The sequence below is a fragment of the Chinchilla lanigera genome, unplaced genomic scaffold, assembly GCF_000276665.1.
Source record: "Chinchilla lanigera isolate Chin_1 unplaced genomic scaffold, ChiLan1.0 scaffold00016, whole genome shotgun sequence".
NCBI classification, from domain to species: Eukaryota; Metazoa; Chordata; class Mammalia; order Rodentia; family Chinchillidae; genus Chinchilla; species Chinchilla lanigera.
In genome coordinates this window covers 30698469-30720556 of record NW_004955417.1, presented here as the reverse complement: position 1 = coordinate 30720556, position 22088 = coordinate 30698469, and the positions used below count along the sequence as shown (strand labels likewise).

General features: G+C 49.6%; 1 protein-coding gene across 1 annotated transcript in view; it reads left to right on the top strand.

Moving 5' to 3' along the window:
• The first annotated feature begins 16059 nt into the window (after positions 1-16059).
• Rspo2 (R-spondin 2) overlaps positions 16060-22088 on the top strand; it is a 60944-nt gene continuing 54915 nt past the window's right edge. The window contains exons 1-4 of the mRNA XM_005382000.1: positions 16060-16128; positions 18168-18288; positions 18418-18552; positions 19381-19569. Coding sequence (XP_005382057.1) covers positions 16060-16128; positions 18168-18288; positions 18418-18552; positions 19381-19569 — 514 coding nt within the window. The remainder of the gene's footprint in view (positions 16129-18167; positions 18289-18417; positions 18553-19380; positions 19570-22088) is intronic.

Sequence of the window (22088 nt, the reverse complement as noted above, 5' to 3'; positions counted from 1 at the left end):
GTCGTGACATACCTGTTTTCCATTCCTATTTAAGACTGAGAGACTGGCAGAGGACAGAGATTTAATTCTTACTAACCATGAAACTTCTTAGGCTTGGATGATGTCTGTGTTTTTGCTAAGTCTAGAAAGATGTAAATTTTAGCCAACACTGGAACAGTTTAAGAAATCCTACATGTATTGTTTTGTCTCTTGTGCAGAGAAGTACTTCTGTGTGGCCTGGTTTCGCTTGATGTGGGCTCAGTTAAGCTGGTTGGTTGGTTGAGGGCTTGAGTGTTGACCGAAGGGAGGTTTGGGAAGTATCAGTTAAATGCCACAGTGTGAGGAGGATTTATTACAGATACTATGTGCATCACTAACATACACGTTCTTCCCCAGGAAACCCAGTTCTTTATTTAAAGAGTGTATCGGGATAGCTTGGATAAATTCCCTGAGTAATATAAGAAACACCCTACAAAGCCTCGCCCTAGAAGAGTTAATCTGTCTGTCTAATTCTTCCTTTCTGGCAAGATTTCAATAAGGTCCTCTCGTAGCAAGGAAATAGAAATATGAATTAAATGTATACTTTTATCCACAATTAAGTGACATAGCAAATGTTTTTTGTCTGCACCACATAAACTGTTCTGTTCAGTGGCTGAGTGAGTGATGTGAGGTGCTAGAACCAGATGTCAGGTTGTGGTTGCCTTTTTTGGTGGTGATTACAGAAAATCTGGGAACTGGAAGACTGTGATATTAACTGTGGACAGTCTCAGAATATTAACGTTCACTTTCTATTTCTCTCTTTGACTTCTTGTAGTTTCCATGTAATTAAATCTTAAACTTGGAATTTCTTTAATCTCCTAAAATTGATATTTTCCTAAGTGTAGGTAATTTGCTGCTAACACGACCTACTGTTTTAAGATGTTTATGTCAAAGATGGACACTCACACAGTTTAGAGTCCAACAGTTCTAGCAGGCACTGTTGCAGGAGGAGAAACCGTCCTGACTCCATGTTCTACCGCTGTTCACCTCTATTTTCAGCACTGGGCATTTTACGTTACTAGCTCTTGATCACATCTTTTTATCCTCTACCTTGTACTTTGGGGTGCGGGCTACTGAATTTCCACTGCAGGAGCTGAGGGTTTAGCTCAGCTCACGACTGCACTTCCTCAGCACGCGCAAGCACCCGCCTCTGTGTGTCCTCCCAGCAGGGCTGTGCTGTGACGTTGGGACGATGAATAGTGGGTGTTTTTGTAACCCAGTACACATCCACAGCTGAGCCACGGCGTGATGCTCACACCTCTCACCCTCTGTCCCTCTGGACAGGGTTTCCTCTCTCTCTATGAGTGTGTCACTCACGTCAGTGCTCTTTGCCAAAGTCTCTTGCGAGTACGTTAAAATACGTTATTTTATGCTTTTGGAGAGACCTCTTCGGAGTCTCTGGCTGCAGGAGTCTCGACTGGCTGCGTTGTGCCCTGCTTCGTGACCTCATCTCGGCTTCCTTCTGTTTCTGACCTGTGCTGAGCACCCCTTGCCCGGATTCTCTGTCACTTGTTTTGTTTACTCCCGGTTGCTGTGGAACACCTCCTGCAGTAGCTCACTGAGAAACTGAGCGTCAGGTGAATGTTTTTGCGGCTGTACGTGCCCGACCACGTCTTCATCTTGCTTCGCGGCTGACTTTGGGTGGTCCTGGTATTTTCCGGGGACTCACTCCTGTTGCATTGGCTGCCTCCAGCTGGCGATTTCCGGCCCAGTTCTTTCCCAGCGCCCATGCAGGCTGTGGAAGGGAGGAGTGAGTGCTCCTCTAGCGGAGGCACTTTGCTTTCTCTGTGCCTCCTCACCCTCTCCTTCAAAGGTTATCAGAAGTGCTGACAGTTGGTATCTTATTTTCCTTTGTGGATGTCAGAGAAAACCAGAGCTGGATGTAAGTGGTGAAAACAGGCTTATTCAGGCACTGTTGCCGTGGGAGGAAGCCGCCCAGGGCGGACCTGGGCTGAGTTCTGACTCCAACAGCGCAGAGCCGGGGTTCACACCAGCCTGTAGGGGGCGTCAGTGGGGACGTTGGTGACAGACAACTGCACAGCAGACCAGAGGGCGGGCTCTTGCTAAGCAGGCTGATGGGCTTGCTGAGGGGCCCAGGGGTCAGGCGTCAAGGGTGAGGGTGAGGAGTTCGGTCAGAGGCTGTCGGCGTTTGGAGGGAGAATCTCCCCCGACTCACTCAGGCCACTGTAGCCCAGCAAGGCAGGGGCCAGGTGAGGCGCAGAGGGGCCAGGTTCAGGCCAGGTGGAGTCTCAAGTTCTGTGTTTCCCGTGGGCTCAGCCGCTGGGACCGAGCTCACGTCACGCTCGGACACCTGACTTTTCCTGGGTGCAGTACAGACGTGTGAGTGACCCGTGGGGAGGACGACATGGACTTGTTTTCTAAGGGTCGTCAGCCCCCTTGGCTCCATCAGCAGATTTCATCCAGATGCGTCCATGTGCATCACGGGAAGCGATGCGGACCTGTGTGTAAGGTCAGCGCGTCAGCACAGAACTGGAGCGTGCGCTGACGCCAGCAGACTAGCTTGGGAGTCTCAGGGCCGAGGCGGGAGGTCTCCGGTGAAGGAGATCGCAGTGAGCTTGGCACCCAGACTGAGGGCAGGGGTCTTCAGTTACTCCGCTGTCCTAGTTCTAGCTGCTACTGCTGATCTCTGGCAGGTAGAGAAGCCCGGCGAGGGGAGAGATCGCAGGGCCAAGCTTGGCATGTCCGAATGCAGAGCAGCAAGAGGCAGAGGGGTTTATGTCCAGGGTGGTGTTAGCAGTGAGAGGGTGTCAGCAAAGCAGAGCCAGCGAGCCAACAGGAAGTGACGTTTCAATTTATGTATAGGACACTGGTGCCATGAGGGGCTCAGGATGGCTGTGGGCGTTGACTGGGGCCTTTGGTTGCCAGGAAATGAATTTTGAAACCAAGTGCAGCATGTTCTCTTGTCTTTGCATCAGTTACTCGTAGAGGCACTTCTTGTAGCCCACTAGTGATCCCACCAGAAGATGTACAGTAGGGTTGCAGAGATGCTGGAAGAACTCTAAACCAGCCAGGCAGGAGCTGCCCGCCCGCCAAGAGCAGGGGCAGGGGCGGGAGTCCGGAGATCATGGTGCTGTAGGAGCTGCGGCCCCTGACCCTCATGTCACATGTCCTGGAGCCTATTCCTGGGGTGCTCCTTTCTCCTGTGACACCGGGAATATCCCCTTCCCGACAGAACAGCAGCTTCAGACCTGCTTACTTGAAGAGGACGCAGATGTGGAAAATGTAAATAGCTCCGAAGTGGTTTCGCTGCCGGGGATGGCGGCTCCCTGCAAGTTGTCCCAGGGAACCGGGGGTGCTGAGTGCGCTCAGCCTCTGAGCTGACCTGTCCCTCGAAGGATGCCACGTGTCCCTCATTACCATCCCAGCCAGGGAGGCACAGGAGGGCGCCTGGGGCAGAACCTTGGGTTCTGATGGGGCCGGGTCTGGGCGGGTCATAGATTCAGGGTAGATTCCAATACGCGTGTGGTAAGCGTCAGTGAAAACGTGAGAAGCTTAACTTTCATGTTTCCTAATCTTTGTCAACTCTCCATCATCCCGTGTTCTCTCGGCTCATTTTCAGCCTTTTTTGGGAAGCTCTTTTCATTTCGTAGCCTGTTCTTGGCTCTCCCAGCTCCCTGTGACCTGGTATTTTCCACAGCGCAGGCTGAACAGGGCCAGCGGATGGGCTAGGAGACAGCCTCTGCTTGGGGCTTCTCCCACATGGCGCGCCATTCCACCTCATTTCTGAGATTATAAAATCCTGCGGGAAGTTTCTCTCTGAATTATTAGGACAGCTTCTATGACAGAACAGCATTGGAGATTTTCCTCGGGCTCCCTTTTTGTCCCATACAGGGAGCACACAGGCTGCTCTGGGGTGTCCCTGGCCTTCCCTGGACCTGGGGCTGAGCCGGGGGGTGCAGGCCAGGGTGAGATGCAGGCCAGGCCCGCCTGGGGCCCTGTGTTTGGGGCCCCGCTCTGCGCAGCAGGTTGGGGCGTCCTGCCGGCCCACCCTGCCCCATGCTCTCTAAAGCCAAGCTTGGCTTCAGCTCTCCCACCAAATATGCTCTGGAAAGACAAAGAGATAATGAAAACAAAGTATTTAGATGAACAGGATCCAAATATTTATTTTGGATATATAACTAATCCAGAGATTTCTTTCTTTCTTCCTCTTCTGAATTCTTTCCTTCTTTTCTCCTCTGTAAGTGTTTTCCTCAGGTTGGAAAGTGGCCCCTACAGGACGCAGATGTCTCTGGATTCTGTTGAATTTAAACACCCACTCCTCTGCCCAACCGCCGGCATAAAACAGTGGAGGGGCTTTCAGCTTATGAATGTTCTCCTCAGAGGAAATTGTAATTAAGGTTATTAAGGCTCTTGGGTTCCTGTGTGTATTTTAAGCAAATTAGGATTTTAAGCATTTTTTGAAGAGATTGTAGCTTCCTGCCCAGTTTTTCTAAGGGAAAGAGTGTGGGCCGGGTAAATCTGTTACAGAGCTGCCTTACTTCTCAGGTAAATCACAGGTTTCACTTAAGGAGGCTGCGGCCTGCTCACCCACCCTCCCTCCCTTCCTTTCTCTCTTTCTTTCTTTTTTTCTTTCTTTCTTTCTTTCTTTCTTTCTTTCTTTCTTTCTTTCTTTCTTTCTTTCTTCTTTCTCTCTCTCTCTCTCTCTCTCTCAGCTCTATATTCAAATCTCTGGATAACTTTAAGCAAAAACTGAAGAATGGTTTGTGTACTTTGGACAAAGGTTATCTTAAAAACTAAATTATTCCTTAAGTGGTTACTTTAAAACAGTGTAATTATTTACCTTTTATTTGTAAAGCAGCTGTTTTTTTTAAAGTAGTACGATTTCACTGCGAGGTGTTTATGAAGCACCAAGCGCTGGAAAGGTGAAGCCAGCTTTCTCTCAGGCCTCACGGAGCCCGCTGACAGTCCTCCCTTCCAGTCAGCACAGCCGTGTGGTGTGTGGCCCTGACCCGACGTGGGAGCTGGTGTGTCCGTGCGCTGTGTCATGGTCTTCTCTATTCACACATTCCCCACCACACCCGCACCACCCCTCCTCTCCGTGGAGTCTTTATCCCTGTTTCTTACCATCCCTCTCTTGTTTATTCTGCTTTTCAATTTACGTGTATTTTGAGTTACTCATATTAGAGAGACCATGTGATAGTTAACCTGCCATGTCTGACTAATTTCACTTACCATGAAGGTCTCAAGAGCTACCTTTTTTCCTATAAATTACCCAAACACACCCTTCTTCACGGCTGAGTAGTACTCCATTGTGTACCGACACCACATTTTAGCATTTTTGCAAGGTCTTTCTCTGTGCATCTGTAAACGGTAGAAATTTCCTAAGACATATGCAGTAGTGCAATAGAATCACTCTGTTTTCCAAACTTGAATTTTGTTTCTATCTTGAGGGTCTCATTCCTTTCAATGAAAAATCAGTTAGGGCTCTGTTCCACTCTGTGTTTCCCCGTTTTCACCCCTGGGTGAGCTCTGCCAGGAAGCAGTCAGATCTGTCCAGGGTGGGAGGCCGGGGCATGCGCTCCATGCTGCTCCTGCTGCCGATTGTCTGGTCCTGCCCAAGGCCGCCTCAGTAGCTCTGCTGTCCTGGGTAAGGGCCCTTGTGTGTGGGCTCCAGGCCACTCGGGCTCTACTGGGCACTGTGGTCCCCTCTGCCCTGAGACCTCACTGCCTCCTCCCTGGCCAACCGAGACAACGGCCTGCTGCTGCTGCCTGACCCCCGAGCAGGGTGGAGAGGGTCCCCGCACGGCCCCCTGGAGTCTCGAGCCCCCACCCCGCAGTGTTCCCTGTGCAAACGCAGTGGCCAGGGCTCTACTCCGGGACTTTCAGGTCTCTGGATTTGGGTGCTTAAAACTGCGTCCTGGACTGCACTAAAAAAGTAGAGGAAAGAATGTGTTTTTGTCCCTTCTAAGAGTTTAGAGATTCTGTTTGGAAAACCAGGACATGAGCATTTGCACTTTCTTTCTTTGGGAAAACACCCCTTGAATTCCACTTGTGTAGCTGAGTGAAGAGAAAGCTCAAAATGAATTTTAAAAATCTCAGTTACTACCCAAGAATGTCCCATCAGAATGACGTATATGATACTTTGGTGAAGAAAAATAGATTATTTTATAATCTGCTTCCTGGGGTGTGCCCTTTAACACCCGATGGAGTCAAGCACACTTTCCTGATGGACGTTTGGCCACTCACTCTCCCAAGGTGGTGAGACACTGCTGGGTGCTCTGTTACCTGTGCAGGCGTCCTGTGCTCAGCTGCAGCCCACCAAGGAACGTCGCTGGGTGAAAGGGAAATGTCGGGGTTACCTCGCCCATTCCAGAAGGGCCACCCCAAGTCCTGTTCCCAGGAGCAGTAGGTGAGACACACATTCCTTAAATGCTTGCCAGTGTTTTTAATTGTCCCTCTTCTAGACCTTGATAAACGGCAGGAGTGAGTCCCTGTGTAGTCTGAATTTTACTATTTGTCACTGGTGAGGCTGAATATTCTTTCATTAATACCTCTGCATGATTTTGGTTACTTTCTACCATTTTCAGTAGCGTATCTGTAATTGTTCACTTCCTTTTCTAGAAAGACCTCTCTTCGTTTTGATGTACAATATTGTTTATACAAACAACTCCTTCTCTGTTGGGTCTTGTGCTGGTATTTCCAGTTTATTCCTCTGCTTGCTGCATGCTTTGCCACAGGAGACATATTGCTTTAAGTTTGCTTTCTTTCCCTTTCACCTGTGCTGTTTATGGCTTCGTTAGACACCCTTTGGGGACACTCCTGCGGTCACCCTGTGGATAGAGATGTGAACCTGTGTGACCGTTGTGTGTGATGCCTCTGTAGATGTAGCTATGCCATTAGGCTGTACTTACAAGATTTTTTAGTAGTTTAATGTATGAGTCTAATTTTTAAAATTGATATTAGTTATATAACACCAGTTTTTTATGCTGACTTCTGTAGGCTGCAGTGAAACACCACCATCTCACGATGAACAAATCACAGGGGTTTGTGGGGTGACTCAGATCGCCTTGGGTCCCACTCAGCATCACCCGCAAGGCAACCCGACTCACCACACATGCCCAACCCGGCAGCAGGGTGACGCTGCCTCATGCATTGTCACAGAAATACGATGACCAATCTCAAACAGATGTGTGCCAAGGAATTAGCGCTTGAATTGTGTCCAGCCCATGACAGAGGAACTGTTTCAGATTAGGGACTTACAGAGATGAAAACCTATGCAATGCATAGTTTCGGATAAGATCTAACTTAGAAAAAATAGATACACAGGACCACAAAGGACATTACTGGAAAAACTGAATAGGGATAATGAATTTGAAAGTAGTGCATCATACATTTGATGTAAGACAGTATTTTTGCTTTTGGGAATATGTACCGAACACTGAAATTTAGAGAGAAAAGGTTGTAATGTCTACAAACTATTGAAAAAGTGTATGCCTACTTCGTATATACACATGTGAATGTATGCCTATATGTGTATATACATCTATATATCATATGATCGAAATATAAGATGAATATTTAATTTAAAAATACATCTCAGTAGGAGATGATTGCTGTAATCGCCCTGAAGGCCCCTCCCCTCCCCACACTCTTCCATTGTTCTTCTGTCCTCCGAAGCCCTTCTGGAAGTCTTCTGTGGAAGTCGCATTTGTTTCTGGGAGTCATCTTTAATTGTGCTGTCCTGGCTGCCTCCTGTCCCAAGCTGATTCAAAACCATCACTTTTCGTGATTATTTTGACTTTGGGGAAGAGCCAGGAATCACGCAGTGTGACCTGGCGAGGTAGGCGGAGAGGACGCAGCGCCGTGTTTTGCGACCCTGTCTGCCCACTGGCTGGCGCCCGGTGGCAGCATTCACTGTACTTTTGATCACACTTTGTAAAGACACTCAGGGAAGAGGGCTCCAGAACTGCTTCAGAAAGTGACAGGAGCGTGGGATAATGTGTTCAAAGTGAGGGGGAGGTTTTGACAGGATGCACGGCACTGTATCCTTTATTGTAATACATTTTTGAATTTACACATTCTCCGTGCATTCAGCACATATCCCGGCTGTGTGCACGCATTCACACACAGTTCTGCTGCTTTCTGAGTACGGTCAAGCACTAAGCCCAGTGTTCGTACGTGCATGTGCAGGGTGCGCTGGGCCTCCAGGGTGGAGGAGTCGAGGAGAGCCCTGCTCAGCATGCGGAGCCCCGGTCTGTTTGCCCCTCGCCCACCTTGGTGCATCTTGGAAGCCAGTTCTGAGCAGGGGATGGGCTGTGGGGCTTCCTAATCATGTGAAGTGCTGTGTCACTTCAAAGGGCCCCCTGGGACAGCAGCTGTTTTCAGACAGCCAGGAGAGTGGTCCATTTGCAGGAAATTGCATGGCTTGGAGTGATTTTTGCTTTCTTTGAACTTGTCAAGACGAGGCTGCTGTGTGCAGAGTGCTGGTCTTTTGCTGTGTGCCCAGTGAAAGACTTGGCCTTCAGCACCCTGAAGGTTTCCTTTAGCGTCTTCCTGCGCCAGCCTGCACCCCAGTTTCCCCTGTTAGGTTTTGGTGATCAGCAGCATTCCTCAAGAGTTTCTGTGGATGACACCTGTGTTGTGCTCAGGAAGAAGATAGGACACTCCGTGACTTAACACCAAAGGGAACTTGGACTGTTCTGCTGTAAGCAGAGGAAGGGGGCAGCAAACACTTGAAAAAGAACCTTCTCACTGTTGTAATCGTGGTTTAATGCATTTTTCCAACCTCCGTGCTGTATGCAGATTGCTCTGTGGGTAAACACAAAGCTCTTTGTCTTGTGCTGGGGATTGAACCCAGGGCCTTTGCGCTGAGCCACACCCCCAACTCCTTTCTGTTTTGAGTGAGGCTCTTGTTCAGTCACTGAGTGGTCCAGGCTGGGCTTGAACTCCAGGACTTCTTGCCTCAGCCAGGGTCCTGGGGTTACAGGTGTGTGCCCCTAGGCCTGGGTATAGAAGTCAGAAGTTGAGCAGGATGCAACCTATCTGACACTGCAGGTTTTAGTGAACCCTGCTGTCTGTCCACTCTGCTAGGTGGAAACCCCAGGGATCAGGCGTTTCTCTCAGGAAGCTCGAAGCGCACGTCTGCCTGTCCTGCAGAGGGTCCTGCTGAACCCCCCATTTGACTTTGTTCTTTCTAATTTATTCTTGTTCTGAATCCTCAGAATTTTCTTAGAACAATAAACAGGGTTCAAACTGGGTGTCAGGTATGGATTGCTGTGATCATAGTAAACCAACAAGCCACATTCAAAGGAGCTGCTCACGAGAGTGAAGTGCAGACTTGGCTTAAACTCTTGGAACAACCTCAGTGCATCTGGGGATCTCATAGCGAACCCTCTGATTTCTGCTCACAGATGTGATTTCTATCCACAGTGACCCATGCTGCAGCTAATATAACACTCACTTTCTTTGGCAGCATCCCATGTGCCGGGGCAATGATTGCGTAATAGTATTTGTCCACCCCAAGTGTTAGTGCACTTTTCATTAAGGCAAATTAAACATGTATTATCTTTGCTTAAAAATCTTTTTAGCTAAGATAATTGTACTGCTGATTTCTATTGGTTTGTTGGAAGGAACAGTTAATGCTTAAATTTTTTTGACCGATTTTGCGTGCTTATATCTGGTGACCGGAACGACTAATCTGGAGACAGCAATATGCAGTATAACAACCATTGTTGTTCGATTCCTATCATCTTGTTTTGTGAAGTTCTGTATCATTTCTAATTTTTTTATTATTTATTATTTTTTATTCTCTTTAAAATAAAAAAAATTTAAAACCCTTTTTCTCTACAGCAGTACACAAGAAAACCCTTTTTCTCTACAGCTCACAAGCATGTTCATTCTTAACTTTAAGATGCAGTGAATGGGGAGACCCACGGCGGTTTCCACATCTACAATGCAGTCCGTGGCCTCATTAGTCGCACTCGAGACCCCCGCGGCTGTGTTTGTGACCGGAGCCGTCCCGTTGGTGTCGCTGGACGCGTGTGGGCAGCTGTGCTCTGGGACGCAGCATTGTGCGAGGACAGTTTAGTGACTTTTGCATGCCCGAGGGCCCGGGAAGATGCTCTGCTGTGCTAGGCACCCTCTCAAGTGGTGCGATCTTCAGCTGGGAGGAGGCGGTGTGCAGGTCAGACCCGGCCTGGCACGGATGTTCCAGTGTTTAGGAAGCGTGAACTCCTTTGAAACAGTGTTTCGGGTAAGAAGGTCCCTGTTACAGTCTGCTTTGTTCTATTTAAATAGTTGGATTATCTCGGGGGTAAACACAGGCTCCGAGACGGCGTTTCACAGTCTGCACTGTGTGCTCAGATCTGCTCCTGCCGGGTCCTGCTCACACTGCCCGCCCGCAGCAGTCCAGGGCCTTCCGAGCGGGAGCCGGAGCCAGGCGAAGCAGCGGGGCCTGCGCACACCACTGATTCTGGGTGCTGCTGAGCCACGCGGTTCCACCTGAGCTTGCTGTTCCTTTGGCACTGGGAACAAGGCCTTTTCTCTCCAGGACTCAGGCAGCTGGCTTATTTTACAGAATGTGGGATGTGATTATTCGCTTGTTTTAAAACACATCTTCCTGGAAGAAGGAGCAGTACCCAGCCATCTCGGGTTTTTCTGCAGCTTCACCGATGATTGATGTTATTGGCATTAAGAGCTGAGGAGCTTGTGAGCTGATGGCCTCTTTTGCACACTTCCATGGTTGGTCTGAGTGTGCTGCACTCCTCTGTGGTCCACGCTTCCATTGCCTGTGGGAACTGGCTTCTAGTACAGGGATGGGCACTGAGATTTTGTGTCAGGCTGGGGTATGGCTCAAGGGTGAGTGCTTGCCTGGCATTTGGCAAACTCTGGGTTCACCAAACTCTGTGTGCCAGAGCTTGTATGGGGCAGAGAAGAACAGTTACAGCTTGACTTCCCAAAGTGAGTGTCAATCACAGGGACGAGACATTGCTTGGGGAATTTTACGCAATGAATTGAGGACTCATGATTTTAATTTCTTATTAAGATCTACGGATCACTATTTTTCCTTGTATCTTGTTTTTTATTTTAACTTGACTTTCAATATAAACTTCTTGGGAAGTATGTTTTTAAACCCCGATAACTGTGCTGAATTTCTTCCGTTGTTCTTGGGCGTCTTGCTTGGGCAGAAGCTGGGTAGTACCTGCCTGATTCTCAGATGGGCTCTCACATGGCCGGTGCTGAGCCCTGAGGACCTGTCCTAGTGCATATGGCAGTGCTGCCCCAGCGACCCATCTAGACCCTATCTCAAAATAGAAAACGGGGCCAGAGACGGGGCTCAGTGTGCAGGTCCTAGGTTCGGTCCTCTGTCCAGGAGGTAAGAGAGGGCACACAGAGCACCTTGGGCTATCCCCGCTCCCTGCAGAATCCTGCTGGGACTTCCCTTGTGGCTCCCACCACCCCCGGAGACCCACCTGGGCTTCAGCTGCTCTGTTTCGGGTGAGGTCTGTTGACAGGACTGTGTTACGGTTTGTGTCTGGGCGTCCCTCCGAAGCTCCATGCAGTCACAGGGGGTGGGCTTTTCAGAGGTGGCTGAATCTAGAGTGTGTGGTTGGTTTCTAGTGCAATGCTGGGATTAAGGGTGCTGGGGCTAAGGGTGGGTGACTGTTGGATCAGTCTACTGATTGAACTGGTGCTGCCCTAATCCCAGTAGGATGGATAAGATAAAAGGGGCAGAAGGAGGCTTGTTTCCCCCTTTTGCTCTTGTTGCTTTCGCTATTTTCTGCCACCATGAACTGTTGCCCTTCTGCCCTGTGCCTCCCTGCCTTGGAGCCAGCTTGTTATAGACTGAAACCTCCACAAACTGAGCTAAATAAACCTTTCCCTTTTCAACTTTAGGTGTCAGGTATTGTGTCCCAGCAACAGGAAAAGTAACTAAGACAGACTGTTTTGTCTCAAGGTGAAATGTGTCAAACCAGAGTCGCTTGCTGCGGTCTGCAGCTGTCCTCCAGTTTGGCACATTGCCTTGAGTGCTAGCGGCATCTGGAACTCACTGAGCTGTAGAAGTGCTGGGCGTGCTCTGGGCAGATCCACTGACCTCCATGTGGAGCCTGAGAGACACCTTCCCTGTCCCTCCTGGACCTGCAGCCCTGTGGTCACCTGGGCCCTGGAGAGGCCAAGGGCCAGTCCTGAGTCTTTCCTGACCTGGCCCCAGGAAACCTGACTGTAGCGTGCAGTGAACGGCACCCTGGTGTGGCCACCATGGGGGTGTGAGGTGCGTGCCAGGTGCTGACCGCAGGGTGGCGGCCCTGGGGTGACTGTGCTGGAGGGAAACAGTGCTCCCAAGGGGGTGACTTTCTCCATTTTGGGGAAGATACTGGCTCTTCATGTGTTTAAATAGATCCTGGACTCTATATTTTATAAAAACCTGCTTATCCTTTTTGAAATTTTATACAGTAAGATTTATGAGTAGAAGCACAATTATCTGATTAAAAACCTTTAATCAAGAATATTCATTTCTAGATATGATTTCCATATTCTAGAGGGGCTAATTTTGCAAAAATGACTTTACCAAGAAATACTTCTAAATATAAGTAGATATCTGATGTTCTATTCTTAATTGACATAGTTTAGATGGATAAAATAGTATGATTAATTATTACTTATCAAATAATAACATTTCTAGTACTAACTTGAATTTCCAAAGCTAGTATTTTATAATATTCTCTGTTGGAGAACTCACGACAAATGATAAAACGGTTCCAAGAAAATATGGTTTAACTCTAGAGGTTCTAAAACTTTGAAATTTTTGGCCCAGGTTTTGCCCTTGATTATTATGGTCAAATTTTGTTTTCCCAGATTAAACTCATGTGGCATTGATTTAGCCTCTATAAAACCTTTATGGACATTCAAAAATGTATCTCTGCTAACATTTTTAACACTTCTGTCTTTCTGTAGCATGATGTGTGTAGTAGTGGGCATCTAGTGTTAAAATGTGTTGTCTTCACATTAACAATGTTGTGTGTGTTTGTCTTAATTACTTTTCTCCTGTCGCTGAGAGAAAATACCCAACACTTACAAGTTAACCGGGAGAGGTTTATTTGGCTCGCAGTCTGTGGAGGGTTCAGTCCGTCACCAGCTGGCTCCAAGGCGGAGTAGCACATGGCAGAGGGGCATCGCAGAGGAGAAGCAGTCAGTAGCAGGCAGAAGACAGCAGAGCAGTGAGGGACAACCACAGCTCTTCCTGTCCTTATGTCTCGTCCAGGCCACTAGGGGCAGGTAGTATCCACAGCCTTAATCCTAGTGCCCTGGAGCCTAGAAGTGCTCCAGGCATCCATCCCAGCATCACACACTCTAGATCCAGCCACCTCTGAAAATCCCCACCTGGGACCGCATGAGGCTTTGGGGGACATCTAGATGCAAACCACAGCAGTGTTTTATGATGACATTTTTGCATTGATATTTGTAGTCATGTAAAATTAGACAAAGTACCCTAGAACAGGCATTTCTCCTTTGGTCAAGTCCTCCTGACCTGGGTGGCTTCCTCGAATTTCCACGTGGTGGTGTTCGTGATGGTGAGATGTCCACCCTAGTGTGGACCTGGGCCAGGAGGTGTGTGGTGGACTCTACATGCAAGCTCCCCATTGCTGGTGTCAGACATAGTTGTTTCGTTTCTGTTTTCTGTTTTTTAAAAATACACATCTTGAATTTGGGCTGAGGTGGAGACACAGATTAGCAATTTTATGATAGGATCGATTCACGAAGTTGATGTTAAGTATTTGCTTTGAAAATCTGTTAAGCTGCAACGTTGCTTAACCAGCGCACATGAACCGGGCTCAGGGGCCGGCGGCCCATTGTTCAGTCCCATTATTTTCAGAATTAGAAATCTGTACCTCTGTTGGGAGTGGATGCCTTCACTTGGAAGGAATTTTTGATTCCTTCTCGCTTGGCCAGGGCCAACTCCAGAACAGGCGAACACTCTGAAAAGTGTCAAGAGTATATTAGAAACAGATGTGCATTCAACACCTACACGGAATCCTCTGCGAGGTAAAGTGTGCGTAGGCGGCAGGTTTAGCAAAGGATCAGACTTAAAGTATCAGGACTCATAACCAGGCCGAACTTAGTTTGCCATTTAAGAGGAGCAGAAAGAGGTCTAAGAATAGTGAGTTCCAATTACACTGTGTGCCTCTCAGTGTGATCGCGGTGATTAGGTGCGCTTTCTCTGGTTTCTGCTCCCTGGTTTTCTTGTCTTCTGCATCCATGTGCCCTTTGTCAAAGAGACCTGTGTGGGCTGGAGCGGGGATCACTGTCCACTGCCCTTTGGGGAGTTTTCAGTGTCTGTGTGAAGTGGTTCATCTTCAGAATGTGGGTGGGTCTTGATTAGAAGTGTGTTTTGCTTGGAAGGATGAGGCTCTGGACCTCAGCAGGCTTCAGGGCTGGAAGAGCTGAAGCTTTCAGGGAGAGCAAATAAACATGGTCATCAAAGTAGGGAATTAAGATCTATTTATTCACCTGCACACTTGAATTAAATCTCACAGCAATGGGTGGGGCCCCTTGAGTTACAAAGTCCTGGTGAAAGTCACGTGAACGCCTGCCCTGCCTGTGTTAGGGCAGAGGCGGTGGTGGCTGCTCCGGGATGGAGCCTGCGGGACTGCCGAGCGCTGCTTCCTGACCCAGTGCCGTCAGGGGCGCGGGCGCAGCGCGGAGGGTGATAAACTGGAAAGCCGAGCTCCAGGCACAGGGCAGGAGTTTCGCGCTGCAGAAGTTGCTCCTGCCTCTCTTCCTCCACATTTGCTAAACGGCTGAGGAAGACGGAGGCCGCAGAGAGCACTTACTGTGGGCGAGGCTCACATCACTGTTCTTTAAGAGAATTCTGTCTGGGTAGCACTGTGAAGAGATCTGAGGTGGGCGTGAAAGTATCCCTTAATTCCTTTTCACTGTCTAAATCTGTCAGAGTTCAAGTAAAGAAAGGATACTTCTAATGGCTTTAAAGATACCTTTAGGAAAATGAATGTGGAGCCTGCTCTGTTGACTCTGACTTCATCCCTGTGGTCAAGATGAAAGTTGGCTTCTGATACAAACAAAGCACAGCCTGTAATTTGTGCGGATTCCTTGGTTCTGTAATTCTGTTCCTCTGGACTTCTGACTGCGGGTGTGATTGATGGTGATGAAGAGCTCTTGGTTTAATCTTTGAACTGAAAGTCAGTCTAGCTTCGGCCTTAGTTTGTGAGGATGAGGGACAGAGGCTTCTGCTGTTTGTAAACCTTCGCATTCCCTTCACACTTCAAAGCCGGTGTAGGCTCTGCATAGCCTTGATAGAGCTGCTCCACATCCCTCATTAAATTCCAGAGCAAGGCAGGAGGTGGGATGCAGAGCTCTGGGGCGCTGTGCACAGCCCCCCTGGTGGCTCCTGCCCTGGCTTTCATCTGTGGCCGGCATGGGCACTCTGGCAGTGTGTAAGGGACGTCCCTTTTCCACAAGTCACGCATTGCTTCTCTAAGCGTGCAGCAGCGGCTTGTGCTTCGGCTGGAGAGTGTCCTTGGTCGGCCCTGAGCACGCGGAGTGGGATCCCCACACCGGGCTCGAGTCTCCCATTCCCACTCTTCCCGCCCTCTGTCCACATCCACCCCCGCCACGCTCACCTTTTCCTGCAAGAGAGGTTGGCCTGTGCCACAGGTCTCTGGAAGCCACGCACAGTCTGCTCAGGACCCCAAGAGCAATACCAGGATAAACCTCTCCGGAGGGTGCTGGGGAAGCATGGGCAGGGTGGCCTTCCTGGGGGAAGCTTTATAAGTCATCATTATCTAATCAGAAAGGCACAGCAAATGCTGCAGGGACTAAAGACAGGGAAATTGACAGGCAATAAAAGGCAGAGCAAAGCAGTGAGCTGGGCTGTCACCACCCCAGTGAGAAGTAACCGAGGCCTGAGTCTAAGATTCCCGGAGAGAGTTGCCACCCAGTCTGTGGGAGGTGCCAGGAATATAGAGGCCAGAAGAGGACCACCGTTAGTCACTGATGATCCTGGAGTTGTGAGGCTCAGACACCGACAACAAGAAAACTGGTCTTCAAGACTGCAGCCTTGAGATGAACGAATGCGGTACAGAGGAGAAGAAGCAGTCGAGCCCACACTTGGCAGACGGGATGCAGACGCAGGTCTAGGTCACAGTGTGCAGAGAGGATTGTAGCTCAGCCAGACCCGAACAAGTGGTGCCATTTGTATCGTGTGCAGCCTTGCAGTGGGAGCTCCTTCTAAAAGTGGCTGCCAGCTCAACGTTACCGGGTTCTAGGTTGTTCGCCTCTCCTCCTGGAGTTGGATTCCAGGTTCTTCTCCTCTTGAACGAAGAATTGAATGAAACAAACAAAACGCAGGGGCAAAGTCTATTTGAAAAAGTAAAAGTGAAGAGCGGGACAGAAACTAGCTCTGCAGAATGAGCTTGTGTCAAGTAAAAGAGAAAAAGGCAAAACAAAAGACTCCCTGGAGAAAGCGGGGGTGGGGGGGGGTGAGGGCACGGGCGGTTCTCCTGAGGGAAGCCAGGTCAGGGAGCTCTTGGTGGCACCTGTGTCCTTTATGCTGTCCACGTGTCCAGGAAACTGAGAAAATGTCCACATACCAGTCCTGAGAGGTGGTGTTCAGGTCCCACACTCAGGCTGATGTCAGATCTAGTCCTTCCTGTGGAAATCCTGCTTGAGTTCTTGTGAGAAGTCCATGCTTGGGAACTGTTCCGCGCATTGTTCTGGGATCTTGTAATTAACAAGTCACGCCTACTTCTCCAGCCAGCTTTGCCACACCCGAATCTACCATGTCAGTCTCATCACGCTTATGAAGAATGCAGTGGTGACGCCTCTGTGTGTGGCTGTAAAGGAACATGCAGAAAGCTGTTGTTAGACGTAGAGCTCGCCTTGACCTCACATAATAGCACCTTAATCCTCACAGACACAGCAGTCATCAGCAGACAGAGGCAGAGGCTGGCGTGATGCTGCCACTCCCAGGAGCTTCCTGCAGCCACCGCAGCCTGGAGGACAAAGACGGGGCATCCTCTGGGCCTTCAGGGAGTGGGTCTTGCTGACACCTCAGCTCCAGGCCGCAGGACTTCAAAATCAGTGCCTGCTGATTAAGCTGCCAATAATTTGTTATAGTAGTGCATGAAAACCAACACGGGTCTCTCAGCGCTCTGCTGTGGGTCTTTTCTATCAGTTCTCATCCCCCAAAGGCAGACAGTGGTCTTATTTCTCTTCCCACAAATTATCTCTACCTGTCCTTGGCCTTAATAGAAATTAAATTAGATAGAGCAGAGATGGCAAACCTTTCACAGCTTTCACTAATACAAACAGCCTGACGTGGCTTGCACACGTGGGTTCTCCACTGCTGTGGGGACAACACGCTGGTGCTGTCTTTCGATTCTTTTAATCAACCTATCACGTATGACTCCCACCCGTGCTGAGGGCAGCTGCACTTTGGTCCCTTTTGTCACTGAGCTAACTTCATAGCCTGAATATTTACTTTCCCGACCCATTCACAGATGTTTGGGGTTCCCTCGCGCTCACGTCGTTGTCTGTGTTGTGTGTGTTTGTAGCTATCACGGGTGTAGAAGTCAGGCAACCTGTCACTGTGGTTGCAGTCGTGACTTTCACATTATAGTGAGTCTGTTTTACTTAAAAGTTCAGTTTCCACTGGACTTCCCTATTAACAGCACGGAACCGTTGCCTTCATGTTGACTTTGCTTACATCTCCCATGTGACTGCTGCCGAATTTAGATGTTTACTTTCAAACTTTCAAACTTAATCATTTATTTAATCTACACTTTCACATCTGCACCAGCACACTGGTGCAACCCTTCCTGCGGGAGCCGTTTTATCTTTTTTTCTCCCATTCCCCAGTTCATTAGTTCTTTTGGTGGATGCTTGTGTGTGTGGGGTGCGTGTGAGAGAATAAATTCCTTGTTTTTATTTTAACTGAAAACATTGTGTTCTCATTCTTAAACTGAAAATTAAGATGCTTATAGAATTGTGGTTTGATGATTTTTGTTTCTCATTTTGAATATAGTATCTCTCTAACACTTACTGCTTCTGATCAGGAATCAGTGTCAGTCAGATCTGGATTCCTTGTAAGTAATTTGCTGTTCTTCCCCGGCTTGGATCTCTTCCTATGGAAATGTGCTGTGTTCTGAGTAAAAAGCCTTCTTTTTGCCCAGTCTGCCGGGCCCCACGATTTTCCATCGAAAGCCTCCTGGCTGTGCTTCTGGGAGATGCTGCGCTCTGCCCTTGGAGCGCTGCGTGCTGAGGCTCTCGGAGCCTCTCCTGCCGAGGGACTCGGTAGCTGGGTCCTGGCATTTCTTCCTTTTGTCTTACATGCTTCCTTTTTCCCTTGCTCTGTTGCTGAAGTTCTTTAAGTGTGTTTTTTGGTTGTGTCACTTTCTCCTACTTTACTGTTGAATTTGCCAGTGGAGTTTTCTCCCTTCGGAGTGTTGCACTCTAACACGCACACCGCTCCTCTCCCCACGCGGTCTGCGTCCATCCTCGGTCTCGTCACGGGTGCTGTGGACGGCCACCACGAGGTGCTCCTGTCCTCTCACCGCGGTTGGTGAGTCTCCCTGTGGAGCTTGCTTGTCGTGTGACCTGTGCATTTGGTGACCGTGTAGTTTTCCCTCGAAAGTCCCAGGTCTCGGGGTTGCAGCAGCTTTCCAGCCGGCAGTCTTGTGTGCTGTTTTCCTTGTAGGTTTTCCTGAATCTGCACAAGATTTATGTGAGCGCCTTGACTGAGTGGCCAAATCTACATGGCAGCTTGGACTTGGGTTTCATGCCTGACGTCTCTTAGCTTGCTTTCTCCCTCCTTGGCTGACCCCGCCCCCCTGCCCCACCGTGCCCTTGATCTGGGTTGCAGTATTTCTCTCTGGGAAGTTGGGTGGGGTGTCACTGTCTCATTGCTGGTTTATCTCGGCTCACAGTTTTGAGAGGTTTGCTCCATAGTCAGCTAGCCCCAAGGGAGGAAGGGCGTGGCGGGAGGGCAGTGGGAGAGCCGCTCGTGTCCTGGCTCCAGGAGGTAGAGGGAGTATGGTGGGGGGAGACTTACCCATCCTGGTCACATTGCAGCGACTGCTCTTCTGACCAGGTCCCACCCCCCAAGAGCACATTCGGCTGTGCGTTCTTCAGCAGGAGAATCCACTAATGAGTATGGGGTCCCCAGGATCCAGTTGCTTCCAAAAGCCCTGCTTCTGAGTGCAGGGGTGTTTGGGGGGACACTCTAGACCTAAACCATAATGGGGTGATAGTACTTGCCGTGGACAAAGAACTCGCAACTTCTGTCTAACAAAAGCACAAGTGAAGTTGTCCTCTCCCGTGGTGTGCTGACCAGAGGTCTGATCACACTGGCGTCTGAACGTGCTTTTTGTCTCTGGTTTCTTTCAGCCAGCTACGTGTCAAACCCCATTTGCAAGGGCTGCCTGTCGTGCTCCAAGGACAACGGATGCAGCCGGTGCCAGCAGAAGCTGTTCTTCTTCCTGCGGCGGGAGGGCATGCGCCAGCACGGGGAGTGCCTGCACGCCTGCCCGGCGGGCTACTACGGGCACCGCGCACCCGACATGAACAGATGCGCACGTAAGCACAGCTGCCTCCGGGGTTGCTTTCGGTGTCCGAGGGGCTGCGGAGGGCTGGAGACAGCTCAAGCACCAGTGGCAAGCCAGAGTGGGGGTGGCGCACTTGAGCTTTACCTCTGTGTGCCAGTGCGTCCCACGGGTACACGCATTTTAATCCTCATTGAGATCAAGTGTTTTCGCCGTACGCTCTCCCGCAGATGCTGGCTGCTTATTCATCACGAGGAGTCTGAACCCTTTTCGGGGAGCGTCCCTTTGGCCAGCCACAGTCCCTCTTGTTCTTTCTCTGACACCTGAGTTGATAATACTTACTGTAGTCTCACCTGCAGCTACGTATATGCATTTTAGGTTGCTTTAAAGCACCATGACTGCTAAAGTATAACTAGATTATTTAGTTTATTTCAAAGTATTCTGAGTTCTACACTCAACAGCAATAAAAAAATGTTGTCAAGGAGAGACGTTTGTGCATAGGAATGAAAGTTTGTTCACCTGTTCGTCTTCTGATCCAAAGGTCTCTTCTCCAGTGGTTGTACTCTTAGTAGACAGTGGAGCTTAGCACTGCTGAATGCATGTGTGGGTCTTACGTTTCTCCCTCACTCATCCCCTGTGAATACTCGGCCAAGAGGCCTTTGGTGAAGTGGAGCTGCACTGCCAAGGCCGGCATCATTGGGGAGGAGGCGGGATGGCGGGGTGGCGAGGTGGTCTAGAAAGAAGGAACTGCACCCAGGTCAGAAACCGTGTTTGGAATGAGTGCATCTCGCCTGGCCTGTCGCTGGGCAGCGGCAAGGCAGTTGTTTCGAAGGACCTGCACAGGCAGTCACTTAGTACCTTGATCCCTGTGCACTAAATGTGCTGTGTGTCCTCAAATCATGGTGACAAGCAAGATGTCCTTGAACATTTCCAGACACCCAGGATGGGAGAGTGGGGCATCTCGGCGCACAGAGGTGGAGGTGGAGAGCGTAGCGGTGACGGCTGGTGAGGGCTGCATGGTGGGCTCAGGGCTGGCAGAGGACTGAGGGGATCAGTTGGCTTAGTGAGGGCATGGAGTGGACACATGGACCACCTTCCTGAGACCGCTCCTGTGAGGAGGGTGGAGGGGTCGGCCGCAGAGCAGGACACCGCACCATCGCAGATTAGAAATCTTGTTCTGTGGCAAGTTCATGGGTAATAAGCTCAGAGGCTTTTAAAGTAGAATCCATGGGACTTGGTAACCAATTGTGCAGTGGGAAGGGGAGGAATCAAATTTCAGCCTAAAATTTCTAGCTGGGTCTACAGTGGACAGTTTTGCCAGTAGCAGAGATAGGAAGACGTAGGCCCAGAGGGGATTTTGGCTCATGTTCTTTTCAGGGAATTGCTTGGATTATCGTGGGGGCGCAGCTCCAAATGCGTGTCAGTGGGTTAGCTGGTGTTTGCAGAGATGTGTTTTGTTCTTCAGGTATCTGATCTGGACTCCCTGATAACTTCTCTTAGTCTGAACTCATCTGTAGTGGGTGGGTCCACCTTGAATGGTTTCCTTTTGATACTCTTCAGACCACCTGGTGGGATGTGGTTTTTTTTTTTTTTTTTTTGGTCTTTTTGAGACAGGGTCTCGCTATGCAGTTCAGGCTGGCCTTGAGCTCACTTTGTAGCCCAGGCTGGTCTCGAGCTCACAACAAACCTCCTACGTCAGCCTCCTGAGTGCTACGATTACAGGCATGCACCACCATGCCTGGCTCTGGCCTTTTAAATTTTCTTTCTCTTTTTTTCCCGTTTGGTACCAGGAATTGAACTCAGGACCTTGTACTTGCCAGGCAGGCTCTGTGTCATTGAGCTACATCCCTGGCCCTACCTGGTGGGATTTGAATGGCTCGTTCCTGGGTGCTTTCTAGTCCTGACCCTGGGTGCCCAGGAGACGGCTGGAGATGTAGGTGGACGAGGCAGCTGGGTGACAGGGTGGGCACTGTGGGCTGGCTCTGGGTGGCTGGTCCCACTCTCCCATCCTGCCCACAGCCCCTGCAATGCCCCTGGGGTGGGAGTGGGTGGTCTCCCCAGCACTCTGTCCAGGGAAGGGGCTGCAGGACTGACATGCAGTGCCGAGTCCACCCTCCTCTCAGAAACGCAGTGACTAGAGACGGCTTAAGAAGCGAATCTACTCGTGGGCATGGCCTCTAGGTGAGACCAGACAATGCTGGAGTTCACCGACCTGGAGGACATCATTTCTCACCTTGTCTGAGTGGGAAGTGCTTATGAGCAGGAGTCCACAGAAGCAGAGGGAGTGTGGGAAATTGTTTATTCTTAGTCTACTGCTCTGGACAGCCACGGATCCACTGCAGTATTTCTCCTTTTCATAGATTCATTCTAATGACTGACACTTATATCCTGTCTCGGGAATGAGGAAGACTTAAACTGGAAAGGACGTCACAGATGTAGGATCTAAAGCAAGACCCAGTTTCTGTTAAGACTATACCTTGAGCCACAGTGGTTGGAAACTGGCTTATCTGCTTGCTAATCGATGTGGTGAGACTGCGGGTGGGAGGCTGTAAT